We start from the raw sequence: 25,928 nt of genomic DNA, 5'->3' as shown, positions 1-25,928 counted from the left end.
TCCCTCCTGTCCTGAATATTGTTTCCTTTAAAAGGAAGTAATAACAGCCTTTATTTTATTTTTTCCATTACAAAACAAGGTTTGCAATAGCAGAGCTGTAATAAAGTAAGATACCAAGCTGTAAGTTGTAACACTACACTGCACTGCAGCTTATAGGTTAGACTAGATGATCTTCAAAGGTCCCTTCCAAACCAAACCATTCTGATTTTTTGTATTTAACAGAACAGTTCCTTCCTTTGCTTGGAAAGGGTGATACCCAAAAAGCCTGGAAAGCCTGCCCTCCTTCAGTTCAAAATGAGCCACATCATGCAGCAGCCACAGCCAGAGTGATGAAAAGTTGTAACACGCTCAAATTGTTATGCAATTTTTTCCAGCTTGGTTAGGATAGAATTTAGCTATTGTTGCTCTTTTATTGAAAGATAACTGCATTTCATGACTTTTGCATGAAAGCTGCTAAAGACACAAAACCAAAAATCAGTCCAACTGCTTAGGATCCTGCAAAAATTCTTAGCAATTAGATGTTTATATCGAGGGGCTGGCCTACCTCTAGTGTTACCTAAGAGTGCAAAACATACTGGGGGAGTATGAGAAAAAGAATCAGCAAATTAAAGTACCATTTAAAATGAGCAACAAGTTTCAGATCTCAGCATTAGCAACAGTTTAAGTAGTAGCTTTTATGTCTAATTAAAGTTATTTCTTCATAAAGAGAAAGGTTCTTATATTGAGTACGTTTATTACTTTAAAACCTGTGCAGTGTAAAGCTGCTGCCTTATTAAGTGTGAACAACTGACTACATAAAGCCCGCAGAATTGTAAAGCAGTAGCCAAATTTAGTCAGGTTGACGTGAGAAAACAATCCCAGCCCACACTCCAGTTCAAGGCCCACTCTCAGGATTGGATTTGTTGCAAGTAATTTATAAACACAACCAACAGCTTAAGACATTTGCTTCCAGGAAAGACCTTAAACTTCTGCAAGCTAACCCTCTCTTCTCAGCCCTCCTAGGTTTCCCTCCAAACTCTTCCAACAGCTCTTATCAGTCAGAAGCATTCTTTTATTAAGTCTTCAGCTAGCAATCACATCACTAGTTTAAGTGACCCACCTTCATTGCATTTCCTCTTGAAAATAAAGGTGAAGATAAATTCTTGACATAGTAAAAAAAAAAAAAAAAAAAGGGTATTTGTTCTGGCTAGTTGTGGCTGCATCTACAGACCAACAGATTGATATTCAAATGAAAGTGTTACCTCAAAAAGATAATTACATTGTAATAATATTGAAGTTTCCTCAATTTCAATCTACACCTTTATAATTTAAAAAAAAAAATCTTTTGTTTCAAACAAAATAACTTCAGATCTCCACTACATTTTTACATTTAAAAACACAAAAAATACTCACCCCACACACTTGCAGTTAGAGATTTATTCTGGTTTGATTCCCTCTCATATTCTGGGTTCAAAGACGGCTGAAAGTAAGTTTTATAATTTTTAAAAACATAAGCCTTGAATTCTGGGACCAATGAAATAAAGAATTGCAATAACATCAGCAGTATGATCTCTGCTGTCAAAGATTTTTAAACGGACAGACTAGACTCTTCCCCCCGTGAGCCAAATAAGTCAATGCTCACTTGTTTCTCTTCTCCAACAAAACAACTCAGGCAGTGATGACCATTACATGAACTGTCCTGAGAAAGCAAAGAACAGTGATATATTGTTCTTCAGAGAGGAAGCTCACTTTTCCTCTTACATCCTACAATTCTAGGTTGAAGCATGGGATCTTAAAAGGCCATTGGCAGAAAGATCACTTTGTTATACTTCCAATTTCCAATAAGGTAACTGTGTAGAATTTAATACATACACATACCACAGTGAACTGCAACCCAACTGTAGTTTCACTTAAACACTTAAGTGACAATAATAAACATGTAACAACAAAAACTGGATATAAAAAGATAAACAAGTTAGTGGACAAATGACTAACAGCCTCTTACCTAAAGGGAGGGTGATCCCTTATATGCTGATCTGAAACTGGTGAAATACCATGAAATCGCTTGTAATGGACAAAATGGCACTTAGAGAAACAATGAAACCTAGTTTATTATAATTACGATTAACTTACAAAATCCTCAGCCTCAAACTGTTTCGGCCCTTCTTTGTCTTCCTTTTTCCCAGTTTCATTGTCTTCATGCAGTCCTTGGCCTTTTCCACAGTAGAAAGTACTGGTACGAGCACGGGGACCTCTGCCATGGTACCCACCATGATGGCTTATATTTTCTGCACCATTTCTGCCTTGTGAACGCCAACCATTCTTCTCTTTTCTCCCAAAATGCCCTTAGATTTTTAAATTTTAAAGGAATGTAATTACAAACAATTTTAAAAGAATATTCTACTTTTGCAAAATTGTAAGAGAAGTTAGGTCAGCAGCACTATACTCTAGGATGTGGTAGCATAGTGAACTTAAGTTTTCATTCACATAAGCAGCATGGAACAATCTTACAAAACAGTGCCAAAGAAAGAGAATTGTCGTCCAACATTAAGACAAGTCAACCTCCTTTTCTGGCTGCTCATTTGTATGTGGTTGGCTAGAATATTAACTCAACACCTCATTCTTCTTAAAAGAGAAATAGACCTGCAATCACACTACTTTAGCCAACCCTTAATCAGTCATCACATCCTCTCCCAGAAGATTTGTGTTTCCATTACCTCCATTTTACTACAGAGCAAGAATTTAGTATTGGAGAGCTATTATCATCAGACATCTAGCATTTTCTAGCTGGAGTGCTACAAGGATGTAAACATATTCAAAATGCTCCATGAAAGCTAAATTATACCTCCATTAGGCCGTCCAATGTTAGGAACAAATCCATCTGAAGAGTTGTGTCTTCTGCGATTTACTTCATAATGATTCTCTGTCCATGAAAGGTTTTCAGCATGTTTCTGTAAGTTCAGTGATGACTGTAAAGGAGCACAAGTGGTAGACCTGAGATATCTGATTAACATCAAAACTGAATTATCAGAACTGTAACATGCATATTACTCATGGTATATATAAATAATTGTTAAAAGAACTTTGAATAACAGAGAATGCAGCAGTCCAAGTATACATATGTTCAGAGCTATGTCACCATCTCCCATGCTAGCAAAGTGGAAGCTGTGTCTTCTGCTCCAGGACACTGACACAGCACTGAGGACCGCATCTGTGACACAAGGTACAAGTGTCTATTTTGTTTTGGCAGCAGAACAGAGCACAAGTGACATGTGTTGCAGCAGAGGAAAAATAAAAAAAGTAAGACAGGGCAGGAGATCACAGTTTGGAAGGCAGAAAAGAAGTCTGGATCTTAATATGGGTGGTCAGAGACTACACATGTGTGCATCCCATAGAAAGCAAGGAGTTGCTTCCACCAGAGGCAACTGTACCTAAAAAAGGCCCAATTTATTAGTCTTGTCATTATAACTTAGTAAGGCAAATGCAACTAGTTAAAAGATACAAACATACTTCAAATTACCAGCTTATAAGTACACAATGCAGAAATTTTAGAGGAATAAACCTTTACTATATCAGCAGGAAGTACCTTATAAACTAAACCCTTATACTGAGAACGGAAATACAGAAACCAAAATACATCCCAACTAGAACTAAGGGAATTAGACCAGAAAAGGTCATGCCTTACAGCAGCTCTCTTCCCTATTGCTTCTATCTAGCTTTACTATTCTAACACTGTAATATTTCTTTCACTGCTGTATCTTAAAAATTCAATAAGTTTTTGTTCTACAACAGTACTGCTTAGCCTTGATGTTGTTCGTGCCACACATCTCCCAGTGAGCGACAGCAGAGGGCTGTGTTACCCACTACCTCTCTGCCTCACAGCCAGCCTTCGATGCAGATGAAGCAAAGCCTCCTTCCCTCCCAGCAGACTTATGTGCACATACATGTCTGTTGTACCGCACACGTACAAGAGACCCAACACATCCCAGGGCCACAGAGCTACAAATGCATGAAAGCACAGCTGTGTGGAAATGTACTGTGTCAGCAAACTAAGCTTAATGATTCCAGGCAGTATCAGTTTTACTGCACCCAAAGCATTAACTTTGCCGTCTGAAGCTCATTCCCTCTCCACACTGAGTAGCTTTTAGGAAAAAAAAAAAAAAAGTACAGCAGTAATGGCGTATGTCTGAAAATGAAAGCCCCGAGTTTTTCGACAGTTACTACCCACTAACATCTAATCAAGCTGTATTAATATTTAAAGTACTCCACTGATCAAAGTGAGTAGGAAAAAATAAAAAAAGAAGTCACAGTAATAGGATTAACTACTTTGGAAAACATACTGAAGGAAACTATTTCCTTCTTCTTACCTCCCCTGCAAGAGACAATCACACAAAAAAATGAAACCCAAGTTCTACTGACAATGCCCCAGCAGAGCTCAAGGTACTGTTCAAAATTCACTGCTTAAAATTCAAGCTCAAGTAAGCAATAGATGTTTAAAATACATGGCATGTATTTCCAAATTGTACAGAAGTCAAATGAAAAGGGATTGCCCTCTCAATTTGAGATCTGGGAAGTGAATCACTTCCCTGACAAACCTGGAAAGACAGAAAAAAAACAGAAAACCACATGAGACATTCAAAAGATTTAAGTAGTTCAAAAAATATCATAATGAATCTCAATATTTATGTAAAAAGTAAATCCCTACAAATTAATTTTTAATAAACTGCCAAAAATTTCAGAAAGTTCTAGATCTGTTGATTATAGATGAAATTTTAGAAGATAGCTTCACATGTTCATTTACATACAACAACCTTCTAATATTGCTTTTGGAGCTTAACTTTTTTTTAAATGAACTTTGAAGAACAATCATTTTCACAAAGTGTAACTGACAGCATTTTATATATAGTGTTTCAGTTGTACATGACTGAACCTAAAGTCTCTGAATTGCATACAAAGATCATGCAGTTTACATTTTCTCCACAAGATGGCGATAACAGCGTATCAAGCCTCCTGTGGCAGAGATACAGTAAATTTAGTAATCAACAGGAAATCCATTGGCAATTTCTGGAAGTTGAGAAATTATCTGACTGGGTTCAACCAGCCAAGAAAGAAAGCAACACAGATTTTAAGTATAAGAAGTCTTACTGCTTAACACGAAGTAAAAGGAAGCTTGCAAAAACTGAGTTTACTAGTTGTCGGCAATCTTCCCATGCATGTTTTACAGTAATCCTTTCTGAAAAGTTTTGTCCATATCCCAAGATGGCTTCACTATTCACAACTGCTTCCCATTTCCATCTGCCCAACTGCAATACTGCACTGACACAAATACAGTAGTTCTGAACAAAAGTTACTGAGCAATGGACACCCAACTATTAGGTAGACTTTGCTATAAAAGTCATAGGGAGATCATATAAAAGCTTATCCCTAAGACAAAATCATCAGCAATAGGTGAGATGGATTTCAGTCAAGCTGTAATCTGTATCAGTCACACTGAGAAAGCTCATTCACAATCCCAGCTTCCTGGCACCAGGTTTTTCTAATGCTAGCCTTTACCTATGTCGGGAAACGACTAGGCTACCTACAACTGAGGGGGGAAACCAACCTCCTAAAGATACAATTCCTGAAAGTGCCTCTTCCAGAAAATAAAAACTGACCAGGCAAAGTTCAGTTTCTCCTCAAGTCCAAATGTTGTTGATACCATAGCCTCACCTCAGCTCCATTCTGCATGAAGCATGAGGCGCCTTGCCTTCCTCTTCATCTCCATCCCTCTTTCTGCTCTTCTCTTTAGCTGCTTTGTTGATATATGGGAAGCAGAAATAAAAATCTGTTCTAGGATGTGGAGATGACAGGGGCCACAACACTGAGACCTGTCTTGTAGAGGACAGGACAAGGCTTATTCTGTAAGCCAAAAATTACTACACATCAGGTAGGACCAAAAATACTTCACAAGCATTTAAAACCCAGATGTGCTGTATATCACAGAATGCTGATTATTGAGGGAGGAAGTAACACAAGGAATTAAGCTCATTTCAAACAACAAAGCACAAAGACTATAACAGAGAAGGAATACAGCTATAGAGTTTTTGGAATGGATGAAAGAAAGTCTATCTAAAGTCCCTGAGGCAAAGCATCATGGAAGAGAACAGGATCCACAGCATACGCTTGCAATGAAATTTCCCACAATACACAAAGTGACAAATACAACCCATACCTCAGATATATTCAAGCGGTACTGGTATAGTTCTGGAATTTACTTCTCTTCTGCTTTATTGTACACTTTAAGCATGCAGGTAAAGCTGTTTCAGCAGATTCTTGAAATACGTGGTTAAGATTGTTTCATAATTGTGACACCATATTAAACTAAGCTCTGATTACTTTTCCAACTGAAAATATATTAAATTGGAAAAAGCAGATCAAAAGAGTTTACTATACTGAAGTCAAGTAGAATGAAACTAAACAGATGGCAGGAACCATCCTGGAACAGATAGGCCTGATGTTCCCAGAACAGCAACTGGAAGCTGTTGATGGACTACACTAAAAGAAGCTAGCTAGGTCAGTGTAGAAGAAAGATACACAGAGCAATACAAATACGGACATTCAACAACCTGACGAAAAAAAAAGCATGCCTGGATGCGTAGACTTATATAAGCAAAGCAATGGGAACACAACTGACAGCTAACTGTGCATTTAACAATAGCACAAGCCTATTTCCATTAAGTTTATAAAGGCTAAACATTTTCCATGGACATGAAACAGCAAGAAACTTACATAAATACATTAAAGTAAGGCAATGCCACTCACAGCTGCAGACATAGGCATTGTATTCAAGAGACTGTAATGAAGAATATGGGTCTACAAATAGGGAAATAGATGACAGGACTTTCAATATCTAGTGCTGCCTCTGCTTCTGCATTTGCACAAATTAAGAATGAGAAGAAGAGGCCAGAAAAAAAAAAAAAAAAGAAGCATTTATGAGAAAGACATACTCAAGACTTCCCAGAATATTTATAAATTCCAACGATTCGGAGATTGCTATTTTCTGTTTCCAAGCTAACTGTCCCATTGTATAAAGTGAGTAACAGTACTCTAGATGAAACAACCCAAGTGAAGGTGCGTAACTATTTGAAAGAACCACACTCCACCAGTAATAACAAGCATCACAATAGCAACTGTAGAGTCATTTCAGAAGGTCTATTTCAAACTTTTTTTTTTTTTTCAATCACTCGGATGATAGAATAGCAATCCTGTAAAAGTTACAGGACAGAGCAAAATCAGAAGCAAGAACATCAAGCACATGCCTCTGTCTTGGTACTTCTAGCACAAAACATGGTAATTCATTTTAAACACCCAGTGATGGCAACCTTAAATCCAGCAACAGCTCTGATAATGTGGCCAGGCACATGCTTCTTTCCATGAACTCAGCTGCTCAAGCAAAAAGTTCTACTGGAGGTATGAGCTTGACAATCACGGTACATCTACTTAAATCATGACAAGGTTTGCTAGATATCATCTGTTATCGCCCTATTCAGAGAGATTTGCATTTTTACTATGATTAAGGTTATAACATTTAGACTTCTTTAATAATGAGCGTACCTGTTCAAAAGAACAAGAACATACCTTTGTTGATGATGGTGGAGTAGGAAAATTAAGCCAGGCTGGAGCAAAGTCATGCTGCGCCATTTAGGTCCAGTCTTTCCGAATCAATGAAAGAAGGCTTCAGCACCTCATGGCAAGTCCCTGTAATTGGAAAACAGGAAATGTGTACTTTTCAGGTGCTTATGTTACAAGAGGATTGCACTTGAGTTTTGGTAATTATTTCCCTTCTGTTTTCTGGTATTATTTTCTCACACAGGTCTGGTTTAGAACCTAACTATCCCCATCTTGTTTATAGCATCACATTTGTGCTTTTATTACCAAAGTATCACACTAATCAAATGTATTGCAGGTATCATGAAAATACAACTGTAACATCCTTCCTTTATTTCCTCTTATAAATGGGATGAAACAGCTTGTGCAAGGTCTGATCCAGAAAACTGTGGCAAAATTAGCTGGTTCAAATACCTTCCGGTACTTTCCAGAACAGATTTCAGGAGCTATTTCACTAGCTTCCCAGAAGCAGCTGATTTTAATTAGTCCCTAAAAGTTAGTCTCAGAGGCTATATTATGGTTCCTTACAATAAACTAGATGCTCAGGGCCACCATAAACCCCATCTTATCTCTAGATTCAATGGAAAGTCTACATGCTCAAAAACAGTGTCAATATCCAGTAAAATTCTCTAGTTGGAAAATGGGCAAGACAAAGTAACTGCTGAAGATTAAAATCCAATAATACTTTTTCTACCCTACACTCTCCCCACAGGTAGGAAAACATCTCTCAATAAGCAAGAGAATGCAAGAAAATGTGAACTATATTACCTGAAGCTGAACTACAGCACAGAAAGGAAAGAAATGGATGACACTGCCTGAATTATAAGGGTATCTGAATCATGCTCTGCAGCTCGACACTGCAAAATTGTCAATCATTCAAAAATATCCTACATATGATATATACACTATTAGAAATTCAGCTAGTGAAAACATAATAAACACCCACATGCATTTCATAGGGAGACCCATATAAACATGCATTCCACATCTCTGCAAAACAGATTACACATCTGTTAGTAAGCGAACATAGATGTAGTTCACTTTAATCTAAGGCTGCTGTAACATAAGTAAGTATTAGTAAGAGCTATGAAATCTGAACTTGGTAACTGATAATTGTTGTATTCTGGCCTCAACCAGACTTCTGCAGATTTCCAGTGACATATGAGAATGTTCTAGCTTCTAAAAGGAAGCCTAACAGATCCACAAGTATTAAACTGCACTTAGTTGAGCTGCCGGTTCTTTTTTATGCTGCGAGCTCATACTTAGGTTTTTAGGTACCTCTGATACCAGAGTTAAACTGTAAGCTAAGATGCACAATATCTACTATCATTTAAAGAGACAAGTTTAAAGGTATGTCTCACCCAAATAACTTGTTATAAATTACTCTGCTGAAGTCATCCAACAATCTGTTCTAAATTAACCTCAACACAAATTCCAGAGAAATTTTCTGAAGAACCTAATTACATCAGACTAATAAAAAACAAACAAAGGAAGTTCCAGAGTCACAGAACCATCACAAAAACAGCTTCTCTTTTTAATAGGAACCAACTTCGCTTTTACTGATTAACCATGCTTAGCAATGGTATCGAAACAGAAAAGTTTGTATGTTTACAGACCAACTAATACAAGAGATGCTAAATTAAGAAATACCAAATTAAATATGAGCAGACTGCAGCAGGAAATTTTTTTAAACTCTTTCCCTCAGATACAGTTCTCATCTCCTAGCAGGAGAATCACAAAATCCTTAGAAAGGATCAAGACAGGTATGAATACTGGAAGATCAGGACAACAACAAGAAAATCTCCAGACCAAGGCACTTAGAGTCTGAGAAAACAAAGGGAGAGATTAGGTTTATACTGAATAAGAACATAACAAAGATCCAAGAGGTTTTACCAAGTTTTGGTGAATCAGCTATTAGGTATGTGACAAAGGCACTAACAATGACTTCTTAACAAATTCATCTTTGTGTTTTTTGAAAACCAGTCAAGCTTCCTAACACTACTATTTATCCAATTGTTATGAAAAGAGTTTATTCTTAACTCACTAACATACCTACCTTTTACCTTTTGCACAAAAATCAAGGGGTCAGGTGAGATTTGGTGATCACCAAGTATCTGAGGACTGCAAAGGTGTTTTTAACAGAGCTTCGTCCACAGCTCTCTGATACTGGGTGTATATTTCTTCCTGCAAAAATCATTCTAGAAGCAGATTAAAGTCTTCCTAATGTTCTCAGTTCTTCATCTAAAAGTTCTAAAAAGGTTTTTGACAGTGCTGCTATGTCAGATGATTCAGACCTCTCCTATGAAGCAGTACAGTGCAGTGGTAAGGACAGAGGCCTGGGCCAGAACTACACAATATTCAGAGTGCAAAGTCGGCAGCAGAATATCTGAAATTTCAATAAGCCCATAGAAGAAAAACTTTTCTAGGCCTAATTCTTCCAGCTAGTTTTTGGTAAAAACAGCAGCAACAAAAGCACAGATGTCATTCTAAAACACTATATGACTGATTTCATAGGTTTACAGTAAATACTACCAAGAAAAGCAACTATTGAGGATATCGGTCTCCACACTACCAAAGTTAAGAAAACACTTTCTCTCATGTGATTGTACATATTATTGGTCTGGCAATTAGACATGGGAAAATTTAGTATTTTCATTATTAAACCTTACTAACTTCCAAGAGGCACAAACACCCTAGCCATAATTAAACTGGGAAACAAACATCATATCAGGAAAGGACAAATATTAACATCTCTTTCTTTAAATATATTTTATAGTACATAGCCTGCCCAGCTTTAAGTTGCCAATTCCATGTTTTATCAGTCTTCATAAATACTCTTACAGATCCTAGCTTTCTGACGTTGCCAACAAGTTTGTCCTAGAATGTATTTTAACATAAAAACATTTTCATTACAAGCACAAACTCTGGTTTGATGATCTGGCAAATATTCAATACCTCTAGGATACTCTTCATTCTCAGGAAAATATTTTTGGTAAATTGAAAACAAATCACAAAAAGTGAGAATGGGATGCCAGCAAGACCACTTTGCTGCCACAGGCAGGATTTATTACGCTTAAATCCTTCATGATCACCTTGGAACAAAACAGCTTGCTTTTCAACTTAAGGTAGACCAACAACTGAGACTACCACACTATTTGGCAACACGTCCCGTCACTACGAAGGTTCCTTCCACCAGGTCTCTTTTCCTGCTATTCAGGCCCATTACTTAAGCTGTCCCCATCAGTCAGACGTTTCTGCATTGTGTGTCGCCCAAAGCACTTGCAATCTCTGTTCAAATCCATACTATCTACAAATAGGCATACACTCTATTTCATGATTTAAGTTATTAATAAAAATACCAAAGAGACTTCTTTAGAAATTTACTTGATAGATCCTTCCAGCTTGACACCAAACAAGAGCTGCCTTTACAAAGTCTGAGGAGCCACTAAGACAAATAGGTAACATTGATCAGCAATTTACTTGAGAAAAATAATTCTGCTTTTCAGAAACATAGAACCCACAAAACCAAAACAAAACCCAACTAACAAACCCATTTAAAGTATTTAAGTAGAATGAAAATCAGTAGAATGCACCCATACAAGCGTTTACAAGAAACTGCTTTAATTATACTGACAGACATGAAGAACCCATTTGTCCGCTAGTAAGCCTTCTCTTATGTACACACCACACAATGGATCAACTGCTGTTCATTAACACTGATAAAACAGCTGTTTTACTCCCAGCATTAATATAGCTGTCAGAAGAAAGCTTATTGAGGTAAATAAACACCACAGATCCAAACACGATTCCACTGATTGTAGAAACTCTTTTGGTAACAAAAGAGTAGGACCAAAATATACCACTGAATGTTTACGTCAGCATTCCCTAGCAGCACAAAGTCAAAACACATCTGCCATTCTTTTACCAAATTGCCATAAAAGCTAGCTTGGCTCAGGTTGTCTATTACTGAAATAGAGCTGCACAATTCTAGAAAGGTAAGGAAAAGACACTGAAACACTCCTATCCTCATACCATTAGCGCTCAAATGCATTTAAATTTCTTTAATCAGACTGGTCAAAATATTCAGTCTCATCTCAGCAATAGCCTCTGATGTCTGATTCAAGTATTGAACAGTGACTTCAGAAACAAAAGCCTTCCATAGCCCATAAATTTAGATAAAATTTATGTTTCACTGTGTTGTGGACAGCAAAGAAAAAAAAACATGTTCTTAAATTTTACTTCTTGTGGGGGATCTGAGAAAAGGCTGTAAAGCATTTTGTTTCAGGTAACATGCAATAATTATTCCAGTATTCAATTATATAAAATGAATTCCAGAGTTTTGTGAAATATGATCTTCAATATGAAGGCAGTGAATGCCAAGGAATAATGAACAGCTGGTTCCAAATTATGTACAGTGAAAAGATTTGTCATACATCTAACTCAGTCATCCACTTTCAGCAACATTAGCAGCTGAAATAAGAACACTGCACAGAGTATACTTAACCAACATCCAAACACAGTTGGGCTGGGGTTTATCGTTGAGTCAATAAGGTCCTTTTGTGACAGAAACTATTTTTCACCAGTTGTAAAGCAGCTGGAAACACTACTTTTTAAACAAACTTATTTGCATCATCTAAACAGCATTTGGGAAAACTTAATACATTGCCTGTTTTAGAAAAAAGTAACATGCTAAGAAAAGGGAAGCAGAAAGCAACTGCTTGAATCAGGAGTCAAGACTTCTGTGTAAAGCCTAAGAAAAAACATCTACAGTCAATTCCCAAAACTCTGCAAAAAAAATGAAAAAGGAACTAAACCAACTATCATTAGTCTACCTTGTGCATAACAAATTAAGAAATCAAATATTAAACAGTATAGCTGATTTTCCTTGCACTACTACATTTTTCTTTTTTAAATCACCACAGAAAAGATACAAGTAAAATCGCACTTAGAATAACAGCACAAAATTGTGAGTTTTTCTTGATGAAATAATGAACTATTTCACTGATAAGGGAAACGAAAAGTCTAAGAAAACTAATTGGCTTGCTTTGCCTTGCAAAATGAGGATCTCAGATGTATTTAAACAGTGGTTATAAACATATGAAGGAGTAAATTCTACCAAGAAAAGATATGTCCTAACCCAAAACACCGTAAGAATCACAAGAAGATACCAACCGCAGTAGGTTTAGGCTGGACACACAGCCCTGAAGATCAGAAGGCCAAGATTCTGGAATAACTTTAAGACACAGGACAAGTATTTGAGCCTGCCAATTCCTGCTATGCTTCCAAGTCAAAAACTAATAATTGTAACTAAAGAGTTTAATGTGTGTAGCACAAGCATGTACACAAAGATAACGTTGTAATAACTAATCCACTTTTTCCCATCTTAGGTAGTAACTGTATAAGAATATTGTTTCCCCAGCAACTTTTTTGCCCTCTTTCCCCCACTGCTTGAAATCACTATAGTGTTTAAAAAACTTTAAGCATGAAGACCACCTACTACCAAGTTTAAATCAAATTCTTTTTTTTTTTCCCCTACAAAACCAGACAGAATTCAATATAGTACCAAAGCAGAAAACACCCTGTACCCATAAACTTTTGGATTACCTTGTTTTCAGCTCATTTTAGTGAAGTGCTTCTTCAAGCTTCATATTATATTACAATTTTCACCTTACCTGAAACCTTTAATTCACTATTACTGGGACAAAACATGGAACAGCCAAAATGACTAACATTTAAGTTTCGTGTGCAAAGCTTGCCTGTAAGCTCAAAACCTCCATGTAGTTAACTCATAAAACAGGGACATGAAGTACATAGATCAAGAAGATCCAGTCAAACAAACTATCCAAAACAGTGTTATGAAATACATCTTTGATCTAACAAACACCATTTCTTACACTTTAATAAAATTTGTGCACTTTCTTGCACTAGAATATTTATTTAACAATCTCTTCTTTTTCCTCCCCAAAGTTTACCAGAAGAAAGAAAAAAAGACAAGGAAAAAAAAAATGCTTGCTCATTCTCATACCATTTGTCCTAGATTAGGGACTCCAGCCACCACAGCTACATCAGTTAAAGATTTCACCCTCCTTTACTCCTGAGCAATTTCACCAAACAGGGAGACTGGCAATACATGGCAGTACTTTCTAACCACTAGTGAAGCATGCGGGAATTACAGGCTAAGCATAACGCAGAACCCTAGCAAGCATCTGTTAGTCCAGTCCGTATCTCTACTTACCACATTAAAAAATGGGAATACAGTGCAGTCACATACCAGACTCATTACAGACAGGGTAACAGTAGAGTCACTACAGAGAGAACTGCATGCATTTATTAACTCACTTAGCTGCAGCGCTAAACCATGAAGCGGTTGTGCTGCCAAATGTTATGGAGCAAAAGGGTAAAGCAAGACAGACCAACCTAGACTTCAACCCCCCACCCCCCACCCCCAGCATCTATAAAATGCTGATAACACCTAGACCTGACTAAGCTTTATGAAAAAAAGAAAAAACACCACACAAACCCCAAGCCCAAGTCTCCAACTCAAACACTGGAACACTTATGATATAACCAGACTCCCTTCATATAATGTCTCCTGCACAGCTCCTGCTAACACATTGGAAGAATAGTGATTTCCTTTACTAATGTCTTCAACCTGGCCTTAAACATATCATCAAGAAAACAATGCTACTGAGGTCTGGAATAAACTGGTTACACAAACAAATAATTTCAGTGATCAGTCCTGCTTCCTTATAACAATGACCCTTTATCCAGAATTTCTTCTGGCTTCAGTTCCATTCACCAAATCTTCCCAGCATCAGAAACCCTCTCTCCCTCTCCCTCTGCTTACACAACACTAAAAACAGCCATACAGCACCCCTGGAAGTGCATAATACTCTTCAGGAGTTGGAAAAGTGACTCCCATGAGAATTCATCTCAAAGGAATCTCTACCCTGGCTGTGTTACTGGACATGAGAGCCCACAGATGTGGGCATGGGGGAAGAAATTAACTTCTGGGATACTGCAAGAGCAGAGAGCAGAACAAGTAGATGTCATTAAAGCATTCTGAATTTTAGTTCCATAGGTGTTTTTCCTATGAAGAAGTCAAATAAGAAAAAATGAGCCCGATTATTAAAGTACAGAATCCTGAAAGGACTATGGCTTATAAGGCAATATGCATTCACATTTAACTGATTTTGAGATTATTTTCATTACTTGGTTTAAGTAGCTCTAACTAGAGAAAATGCATTTAATATCACATTTTAAATATATTAAACTATAACACTATAGTAGTCTTACAACTCCTAAAATTCAAGTGTAAAAACATGTAATCCTACCTTTTACTTTCCCAGGTCCACACCCACTGCAGATAACAGGAGGAATGTCTCAATACAACTCTTCCATTTACCAGAGAGGGGTTATGAACTTTAAGCATCACCTTGTAACGAACCATTGCTACCTTGTAACTGTATACTCTTGCCCAACAGTCTATAGTCCCATCAATAGCTTTACCAAAGTGTCCCTCATCATTTTCACCTTCACAGAATTTTACATGAGAAAAATAGGAGTTTAATGGCTTACTAGTTTTACACCTGTAAAGTATCTTCTGAAAAATTTAAATAGAACACTCCCTGGGTGTTCCAAAAGACTGAAGACCAACTTGTACTTCATTAGAAGATCAAAAAGAGTATCATCTCTCCCCATAGGTAAGATACTCCAGTCCCTTAACCTTCTTTGCGGTCCTTTGCTTTATTTGCTCCACTAAGTCCATATCTTTCTTGTACCAGGGAGTCCATCATGGGATGCAGTGCTCTACATACAGCCTTACCAGGTCTGAGTAGAGGAGAAAGATTAACCCTCCTTGACCTGCTGGCAACACTCTTCCTAATCTAGCCCAGGGAGATGTTGGTAGCCGTTGTTCTGAGGATGTATTGCTGGTCCATAGTTGGCTTGCTGCCCAATATGACCCCCAGGTCCTTCTCTGCAGAGCTGCTTACCAGCTCATCAGCCCTCAGCATGTACTGGCATACGCAGCTACTACTCCCCAGGGACAGGACTTTGCATTTTCCCTTTGCTGAACTTCATGAGGATCCTCTGTCCAGCTCTCCATCCTATCCAGGTTCCTCTGAATGCAGCACAAACACCCAGTGTATTAGCCACTCCTTCCCATTTTGTATCACCTGCAAACTTGCTGAGAGTAAACTCTGTCCCAGTGTCCAGGAATTTAATGAAGATGTTCAATAGTATGGGCTCCAGTACTGAACCCTGGGGTACAGCAAAAACAGCTTCCTCCAAATGGCCTTTGTGCCACTGATCACAACCCTGATGAACTGGGTCTGGCCATTCAGCCAGTTTGACACACCTCATCATTCACTTCTTCACACATACTTTGCCAGCTTCTCTATGAGGATGTCATGGAAGACAATGTCAAAAGCCTTACTGAAGTCAAGATAAACACAATCCATTGCTCTCCATTCATTTACCAAGCTAGTCACCACACTGTAGAGGGCTATTAGCTTGGTTAAGCATGCTTTCCCCTTCATAAAGCCATTCTGATGGCTCCCACTCACCTTCCTGTCCTTCAGGTGTTTGGAAACAGTTTCCAGGATTAGTTGCTGTACCACCTTCCCATGGACTGAAGTGAGGCTGGCTGGACTGTAGTTCCCTGGACCCTCCTTCTTACCCTTCTTAGTGACAGGATTGACAGTTGTTCTCTTCTAGTACTCAAGAGCCTCTCCCAAGGACCGTGAGACCTCTCAAAGATAACCAGGAATGTCACTGCAATGACATCAGCTGGCTCCCTCTGTACTCATGGGAGCATCTTGTCAAGGCCCATGGATTTACACGTATCTTATTTAAGTGTTCCCTAACCTGATCCTTTCTCCACCGAGGGTGGAGAAAAAAAAGCACAGCAGAACTTCAAGATGACAAGGACATGAGATCAGAGACCATCCCCACCCAATTTCAAGTGCATGTTGTTTAACTTGTCTAACCAGTATTTAGCTGGCAGAAGACAGACAGTCCCATTGGTATTGAAGAGATCCAACTTCAGGGAGGTCTCTTCAAGAGTACAAAATAATATTTCCCTAGCCCAGAAAGCCGTCTTCAATATTTAAGACAGGTTTCATTACTGTTGGCAAGACACATTTGCTAACACTCTTTGTCTGAACTACCAGAATAAAAAAAAAAAAAGCTTTGCTTTTTTTATAATATCCTAGCATGAAGAAACAGACAAAAATGGTTGCAATCACTACCATAAGGAAAAGGCTGGTCAGTGTAATAGTAAAATAGCCAAATCACCTAGAAGCTAAAAATTTATTTTAGTAAAAAACTGTATGCTTTTGGCCATCTTATGGATTTACCATATTAATAAAGACATGCAATTTAAATGGAGCTGACTAAAATTTTACAGGAAAGCAAATTTTAAAATAATGCTAAAAATTGGGGGGGGGGGAACAAAAAAAAAAGAAACCACCCTGACAGCTGAATCCATCTCACCAGAATCTAGAGACAAGTTAAAAAAGTTTACTTCTATAACTACTTATGCTCTGTGGATAGCCTATATTATTTTACAGGAAGTAGTTTCTGTGACACTGGGTAGCAAAGTTATAAACAGAGGGGGGAAGCTTCAAGCAAGCCATGAATTCCCAGTGTTAGAAGGGAGATACAAATTCAAATTTCTTGATTCTCCCCGAAGACCAGTTTAGAAATTCTGTCTATTGATTAGCATACAGAAACCCATGAACAGAACGAATGTTAAAAGCACATATATACACACTCCTAGTTTTAAGGAAGGTCTAAAATTAGGATGTGTGCATATCTAAGTGGAACATACCTTTGATCTTTTACCTAATGCCTCACAGATTGTTATTACTGTAAATACAGCACATTACAAACTATACACGGGAACCTTAACTCCACCCTTGTTTGACAACCCACCCTCACCTTGCCAACATAATTTTAGTATAATGGGGTAAAAGAAGGTTGTAAGCCATCAGAATTAAAGCATACTACAGTGTTCTTATGACAGTAGGAAAAAATAAAAGGTTATACATTTAGTGTCTCAAGTGAGTTGCTACTGCTGCTGCTTTGCTTCCTCAGTAATGAGCCTCAGCAAGTATATCAAATCCTTATTAAGTCCAGAAGACAAGCAAAGTGTATATGACTTTCAGAGAGACCCAATAAGCAAGTCTGTATGACACCTTACAAAAGGGTGACCATCTCACAGGAAGAGAAAGGAGGCACACAGTTTTCTAGCAGGGAAGTAAAACTGAATTATTACTATCAGAGATACACAAAACACCAACTGTACTGCATTTCATGACAACAACAAAAAAAAAGCAGCTATTTGCCAAAGTCAGTTGTGGGGTTTTTGTTGTTTGTTTGTTTGTTTTTTGCTGAAGAACAGAAGCAGCAGGCAAAGTTCTCACTAAAACAGCAGCTCTGGAATAACCAAGCTACAGCATAAATTGACCCTTCAGTTCTCCCATCTTGTGCCAGTTTCAGATGATTATTTCATTTATTTAGCACCATCCATAGGAAAAACTACAAAGTTTTGCTCTGAATTAGGCAAAGAAACTATATGCACAGGTCCTAGCCATCAAACTGCAGAGTCTCTCTTCTTCGTAAAGAAAAACATTCAGTACTTTTCTCAAACTAAGCAGGCCTTTAAAACAACCCATTCCATCAAGTTTTTCCTCTGCCACAAAACACATTTTCAACTAAAAAATGCCTTGTTACAACAAATTCTTCCCTGTTATCTCTAGTCAAGAATAGCACTTATTTGAAGTTGGTAAGTATAAGCTTCAAACAATACTTTTGTTTAAACTATACATCTCAATTTTCATTACCCTTTTAAAAACACAGCTTATTAGAGATCTTACTTTGATTCATTTAGTTTAAACAAAACAAAATAAGTTAATTTCAAGTTATTTTGCTATCCAAAATTTGCATGCCAATAAAACAGAAAACAATATTCAACCTTAACACAAGCATTACAGAATTTTTGAAAATGGAAGCATTTCTACTGATCACAAATTGCTGCAAAAGCATGAGAACTACTGGAACTAAAGATTATTTATTTCCTTTCTTTTTTTCTGCCCATGTAAATGCACAGCCACAACAGCAGAATGAGATTAAGTCTTTACAACCAACCTTTTAACATTTTCAAGGGGAAGTGTGGGGGTTGCACACACACTGCATTTCAGTGTAGGAGACTGTTTATGGACGTATAATTTACAAACAAGGTTAAGTTTGGGTATGCTAATTCTCTCAAGTTCTTTGGTTCTCTAAACTTTGTTGTCAAAGACTTGTATCTCAAATAAAAGGAAAGGGAGCTGAATCTCTAAAAGTTTTCTCTCTCACTGGTTCAACAGACATTAGAAAGTTCTGAACAGTTCAGCCAAAGCCTCTTTCTCAACTTTGCTACTGCAGAGCAAGTAAAATCTCCAGTTTTAGTTTCACTGTTCCCACCATCCAGTATAGAACTGTGAGTATTCTAGCACTGGACAACAAGGAAGAATAAAAGAAAATACTTATACTTTTTTTTTTTAATTTACCTTCTTGCCTCATCTTTCAAAGACAGTGTGATAACTAAGGCTTCCTGCAGAACACTGAAGAAGGAGCGAAGTCCTCTGTCATATCTGAACACCTCCAAAAGTCTTATGACATGCCTAGGTATGAGAATAGTGTGGAGTCAAACTGTAATGGTCAATTTTTTCACCATTTAAAGCCAACACATTCTCTAGTAAAGCCTAGCTTTACAGTGACTTAGGGAAAAAAAACCAAAACACACAAAAAGCTTAAGGAAAACCCACCTTCATTTCTACTTAGGGTTCAAGGTCCTTTTGTGAGGATGAATCAAGTGAAGCACACTTTGTTTTGCATAAGGATCTAGAATGTCAGCAGACTTGCAGGGACAGTGGTGTTCTAAAAATACCAACCACTGCTCTTTATTGTACGGTCCCCTTTCTACACATATATGTGGGTCACAAGCAACAGGGTTTACATCACTTCTGTGAATCAAATGTTAACGTCACAACAATCAAAACATCTTTTAGGAAATGGTTTAGAAACCACCAAAGCTAATGAGAGTGCTTCAAATAACTTAATAATCACTTTATCAGAAAAAGTTTTTCCTTCTTGCACTGTACCAAACTGTAAATTAAAAAAAAATAAATATCTAACTATTTGATAACACAGAATAACTTCGTATTTGAAGGTAAACTACAGCCAGGTTCCTTCTGCTTGAAACCCCACACACTTGCAGTACCATTTAGCAGAAAGCTAGCTAAATACTGATCTCTTGCCCTTTACAAGGTTCAAAGTCCAAAAGCTGAAATGCAATAACATCACCACCCCATTCAGCATACGTTGTATAATAAGATCACAGAGCATTCTTCTGCACTCCAGAGTCTTCACAAAGATCTGAAGAAAAAGCAGCTGAAAAAGGTAGTGGTTTTGACATATCCTGAGCGTATGAATCAGCAAAACAATCTTGTGTATTTCATCTGATTGTGGAGTTGATAGCACCACACAGGACACTATCACCAGTTACTGTGTAATACTACTGCTCAAACATACACAGCAACAAAAACCAGAAAGTATGCCAAGTCTCATTCAAGTTCATTTATAATAAGGTCTGCAAATAGTTCATCAATAACTTCTCGTGAAGTTGCTTTTATTTTTTAGCACTAGGAGTAAATCCTGTCTAGCAATGAGAACTATCACTGTCACAGTTTTATCCACACATTTTAAACAAGACAAATTCATTAAAACGGAGGGGGGGAAAGGAGCATAAAGTACGTTAACTTGTGAAGTAGCAACAAAGCTAAGTATCTACACAATTTCCCTCTATCACTTTACAGATATAATTCCACTCAAGCTTTGCTGTAAGTTTAAATTCTGCTTACTCTTAAAAGCTTCCACCAACAGTTTTTTCATACAGCAGAGCAGCCTGTCCCACTCAAGACAATTTCTCAATACAAATGTACCCATTTTAGGATGCTACCAGAATAACACATCAGTAAAAGAGCCAAGCTGCTGACAGTTATTCCAGTACAAAAGCTATGTTTACATCAAGGTTTAAAGTATAAGCTCTCGGGGGCAAGGACCTTATCTTCATAGTTGTCCACAACCCGCTTAACACACTGTCAGCACTATACAAATAAAAACCTAAAGGAGAAATTAAAGTGGACCAACATGCTAGGCATTTTCTCCTCAGTGGGCGTCATCCAAGTATGAATATTGCTTAGGGTACAAGGGCACAGCTGTAAGATATGCCTGAATCCTTGTCAAATACATATGCACACAAATAAGAACAACTGCACTTCCCAAGTGCAAACACAGTCAAGAGAAAAAGAATTATCCTACCAGCAAACAGAGATATGTCAAGACAGTTTAACAAAGCTAAAAAGCAAATTCTTCAAAACATCCAGAAGGGAAAGAATCCAGATGAAGAAGTCAAAGACAGTAAGTGGAGGATACAGCTCCTTGATTTCAGTGAGAGCCTCTTGTAAAGAGGTATCTCCCAGCACTGAACCTTAATAGTTTGAAAAAAAGACACATCGCTTTACGAGCTAAGAAGCAAGTACTTGTATTACTATTTATGACCATACAATATACAAAAATCAAATTAAATGGCCACTGACACCTGAACTCTTTCCATCTACCAAATGCTTTCAAACAAAACTCAGACTAATCCAACTAAAGGCATGAGAAAGATCATTCTTCTCTGTTGGTTTGGTTTCTTCTCATGTGCCTCAGCTCACTCAGTCAATCCCAAGCCACACTGAGACTCAACATAGAAGAGTCAGAAGCCACAGTCACAAGAGATTACAGAAACAGCCCCTTATTCATGTTCCACAGTTTCCATATTTTCGAAACAACAAAATTGCAATAGAAGTTAAAATAAAAAAAATCCAAAGAAAGCAAAATACTGAAGCCACATCAACCTTTAGATACTGACAAGACAAAACACAGAATAGAACTGCTTCAGTGAGCCTAAGAATTTAAAAAACTTAGATGTAAGTATTTCATTTGTGGTCACAATGACAACCTACAGGGGCAAAAGCACTATAGTAATCTTTATATACAGTTTCACATGCTTAACTGTACTTTTTCTACAAGGCTTTAATAGAAGCCATCTTCCCAAACATCTCTGCGTTGCCCTTAGACAAAACTTTTTTTGTTTTCAGTACCTCACTACTACTAATACTTCAGTATTGCAGAAGCTGTGAAAAAAAATTTTTTTAAGATGGGGACTAATGTAAATGTGTCACCTTTACCAGACACTCAGTTTACAGTCTACCCAATAAATATTTAATTATTTAAAGCTTTGTGAATAATCAAGTTGGGGCAAGAGGGAAAGAACTTCAGTAAAATGACCACTGACTTTTGAATTAAGTTGTTCTGTCCATCCTAATTTTCTTTGAGGCAGTAGCAATTCAGCTGAACACAAACCTACAAAAAAATATTGTAAACATATTAGTTTAAACATTTAAGCTACAACTATCTTCAGAAACATTTACTCACTATGGGCAGATTAGGACAGCAATAAATCTAAAAGTAACATGTAGAACTAGTTCACCACTGGATTTTGTTCTGAATCCTTCCAAAAAGGTGGAGCTTTTTTGTACTGTTATACTTGTAGACCAGTCAGGCTCATTCATTCCCATTACAGAACAGGAAATCACCCTGAACCCACCTTAAAATATCAACACATTAATTGGTTTTTATATGTTACTGCATAGGCAGTAAATTTATTTTTGGTAAAAAATATCTGGCTTCTACAAGTGACAAAGAACAGTGGAAGGAAATTAAAAGAAAAAAAAAATCTAAAAAAAACACACAACCAAAACCTACATTATTTACCATCATGGTACAAAGACATCTAATACAAATGGAAAGATTGAGATATGCAAGCCATCCAGCATACTTGTTCAATAAATATAATAGCTCACTGTTGAGAATGCAATATAAATGTGAAGGCTGTTACCTATGGATTCAGTCTAGGTGTACCTATTTTGTAATCTCCCAGAAAAAATCACACTCCTGCCTACATATTTCTCCCTGTACACATATTCTCCAAATTCTTAAAAGAATTATTCCACCAATTATTAAAAACAGCATGTAAAAATTAGGTTCTGCAAGCTCATTTCAACATTCTCAAAAACCCAACAACCTCCAGGCAGTAAATGTTACTCGTTTAACCATTCTACAGATAAAATGTTTATTCAAACATAAATTGATTTATGAACACTACACCACTTACCTAATCCAAGAGGACTGCACAAGGTGTTAGTACTGTGTGATTTATATCCTTCCAGTTTGTTTTCCTTGAGATAATATCCCAAGTTCTTGTTGAAACTACATTCGTAGCTGTTTGACATAGATTTGACACCACAGAAATCAGCTACCCATCCTTCTTGCTAACAGATTCCACAAGGCTATTTCCAAAAATTGCCAACACTGTCTCAAAAAGCTTTTTTTTTCTCTGACAGCTTCTTCTTTTGTCTATTCCATGTACATATCACTATAAGAAGCATGAGCTCCAGGTGAAATAAATACACTTTTTACACCTCAAACTGTGAAGCCAAAACTCCAAATTTCACATCTGAACTGTGGAACATCCTAGCTTCGGGTAACAGAGGCATTTGTAAACAACAGCTATCTGGATACCTCCATACTGCTTATTGGCAACAACATTTTTCAACAAAATATTAAATAAAATATAAAAGAAAAAATGATAAACAAACATCTATTAGATTCTTCATTTAGAAAATAGGTCTCACTCCAAAATGACAGAAGGCTATGTCAGAAAATCTAAAAGATAAGACAAGGGAAAAAATATCTGCCATGAAACTTGTCAGCAATGTCTACACCGTGACTCAGGCTGCGTTTAACCAGGAGCCAGTTAACAAAACTGGTTATGCCTATGACTCAGACAGAACGCTGCCTAGAAGAAGAAAATGTCTAAAAACAAGAAAGCACTTTATTTTGTGAGCTGAGGTATTCAGAACTTGATAATTTTAGCCACGTATCCATGCCATGTGGACAAAAGCGTCCAAGGGTGAGGTGCTCAGCACCAGTAGAAAGAAAAAGCTCACGACTTCAGATTCCCAATTCGCTTCTCAGACGTCTACTGATTGTTTCAGAAGACTTTTGAGGATGAAGCGTGTGGACAAATAATCCCAGAACAGCGTCCGATATTCCTCCCCCTTCGCAGGAAACAAAAGCTGCAGATCGGTTTCAGGCTTTTTTTTTATCCCCCTACCAGCCGAAGCAAAAGGCTGCAAACATCCAGGAATGTCTCTGTAATCCAAACCACCTACAGTAAAAAGAACCAGGACAATCAGGTTTCCCTCTTGAACTCCAAACTGGCGCTAGACAAACGCATAAACCCAGGGCTTAAAAAGCAAACACACATGCCATCAGAAAGCCGAACCCGAGCTCAGAAGCCTGGGGAAAACCTTCGCTCACATCCCGGGGAAACCAGCAGTCGCGTCTATCGGAGAAACGCCTGTCAGCGAAAACGTTCTCCTGCCTCTCGTTCCCGGGAGGAGGAGAGGGGAAAAAAAAGAGAAAGAAAAAAACAAAGGGGGGCATTCCTCATTTTATCGGGGAGATGAGCAGTCCGCAGAGAGCAGCCGGGAGGGCGGCGCTGACCTGGGCCAGGGACACCGAGCGGAAGCAGGGAAGGAAGCGGGGGAGCGGCGGGAGCCGCGGGGGAAGCCCCGCGCTCCGCCGCCGCTGCCTGCCCCGCTTTGGGCGGGGGGGGGGGCAAGCCCCCGCCTGCCCGCCGCGACCGGCCCTTCGCCGCGGGGCCGCGCCGGGCACCGGGAAGGGCTGCGCCAGCGACCGCTGGGCGATCGCCCTGCCTTCCCGGGGGGCCGCACCGCCCCCCCGCAGCCCCGCCGGGGGCGGCTCCCCCTGCCCACCCCGAGGGCGGGTCCGGCGGCGCTGCGGGGGAGGGGAGGGAAGGGGGCGGCCCGGCGCCCCGCACGCCAGTGCCCGCCCCGGCCCCGCCGCGCCTCCTCCCCCGGCCCCGGCGCCCCCGGACCGCCGCCACCGGACCGCGCCTGAGGGTGACCCGGCCCCGCTGCCGCCGGCCGCCCCTCCCCCCACCGCGGGGCCACGGGCGCGAGGGCGCCGCGCACACGCACACACACGCGCGCGCGCACACACACACACACACACACACGCACACACCCCCCGCTCGCCTCGCTCCCAAAATGGCGCCGCTCCGAGCCGCAATGCTCGGCGCGCGCTAGCCTCGCGAGAGCCGCCGCGCGACCCCGCGGGAGCCCGGGGCGGGGCTTCCCGGCCGCCGCCGATGGGGGTGACCCCGCCCCACCGGCGGGAGCCCCCCGCCGTGACGTCACGGAACAATCCCGAACGTTCCGTGCGGGGCGGCGGGGGAATCCCCAGCGCGCCCCGCCCCCGCCCCGCCCTCGGGAGTCCCCGGCGCCGCCGTAATTAATCGTGCAGCGGCGCAGCCACCTCAGCGCAGCGTGGCGGTGGCACCGCCCCTGCCAGCGCCGGCGATGCGACGCTGACGTAGCGACACGCGTCACCGAAACAGAGTCGCGGTGCTGGGGCCGCGGGTGGGTCGTGCCGCGGTCCCGTCGGGTGCCAGGGAGAGCCCCCCCGCCCCGTGAGGAGGGCGCGGCGGGCTCCCGGGGGGCGCAGGTCCCTCCGCACCCCGCAAGGGCGAGCACCTCTCGCCCCGCCGGCGGGGTTAAACGGCGGGGTCCGAGGCGAGGAAAGGGGCCGATAAGCGCCACTCGAACAGCAAAATGAACCGGCCCCTTACCTGAATCCACAGATACAGCTTCAATGTACAAGCGCGCGAGTGTTAATACGCTCAACGTACACGCAGTCACTTGGCGAGCGCCTTTCTGAAAGAAACGTGATGGGTTTTGCAGACTGGGAACTGAACGTTCGCAGTAACTTCTTTTGCATTTTTGAAATCTCATTATCGACGCAAGCCAAATTATTTTGCAATTAATTAGGTGAAAATGACATACACAAAATTATGTTTACATATAATTGGAAAGGGTACTAGCAAGTGTTTTCAGAGCCCACGTCTGATTCTGGATTTTCTTTCAATGGCAGTTTCATCTATGAGATTTAGGTTATTATAAGAACTGAAATTATGTACCTTCTTTTTTTTTTTTTTTTTAAACACAAAAATGCCTTGAAGTCCTGACAAACAGTAGGATATTTTCAGGTAGTTTGCAAGCATTTATATGCTGTCAGAATAACCCATTTGTCATCCTTTGATAAAATTACTAAGAAATTACTAC

At 39.4% G+C, this 25,928-nt stretch overlaps 1 protein-coding gene across 7 annotated transcripts in view; it reads right to left on the bottom strand.

The window, feature by feature from the left end:
• Nucleotides 1-24,909, bottom strand: part of GPBP1 (GC-rich promoter binding protein 1) — a 35,323-nt gene extending 10,414 nt beyond the window's left edge. The window contains exons 1-9 of one of the 7 annotated variants that reach the window (XM_064437792.1): nt 24,832-24,909; nt 22,895-23,950; nt 22,016-22,083; nt 19,182-19,295; nt 7,597-7,716; nt 2,825-2,948; nt 2,113-2,324; nt 1,622-1,678; nt 1,393-1,459 (exon numbers count right to left, since the gene is read on the bottom strand). In XM_064437792.1, coding sequence (XP_064293862.1) covers nt 1,393-1,459; nt 1,622-1,678; nt 2,113-2,324; nt 2,825-2,948; nt 7,597-7,659 — 523 coding nt within the window. In that variant the 5' untranslated portion in view covers nt 7,660-7,716; nt 19,182-19,295; nt 22,016-22,083; nt 22,895-23,950; nt 24,832-24,909. The other 6 variants (XM_064437788.1, XM_064437790.1, XM_064437789.1 and 3 more) reach the window with 6 other exon arrangements.
• Between the last annotated feature and the right edge of the window lie 1,019 nt (nt 24,910-25,928).

This window comes from Phalacrocorax carbo, chromosome Z (assembly GCF_963921805.1).
Source record: "Phalacrocorax carbo chromosome Z, bPhaCar2.1, whole genome shotgun sequence".
NCBI lineage: Eukaryota > Metazoa > Chordata > Aves > Suliformes > Phalacrocoracidae > Phalacrocorax > Phalacrocorax carbo.
This window is presented reverse-complemented; position numbering and strand designations above follow the sequence as displayed.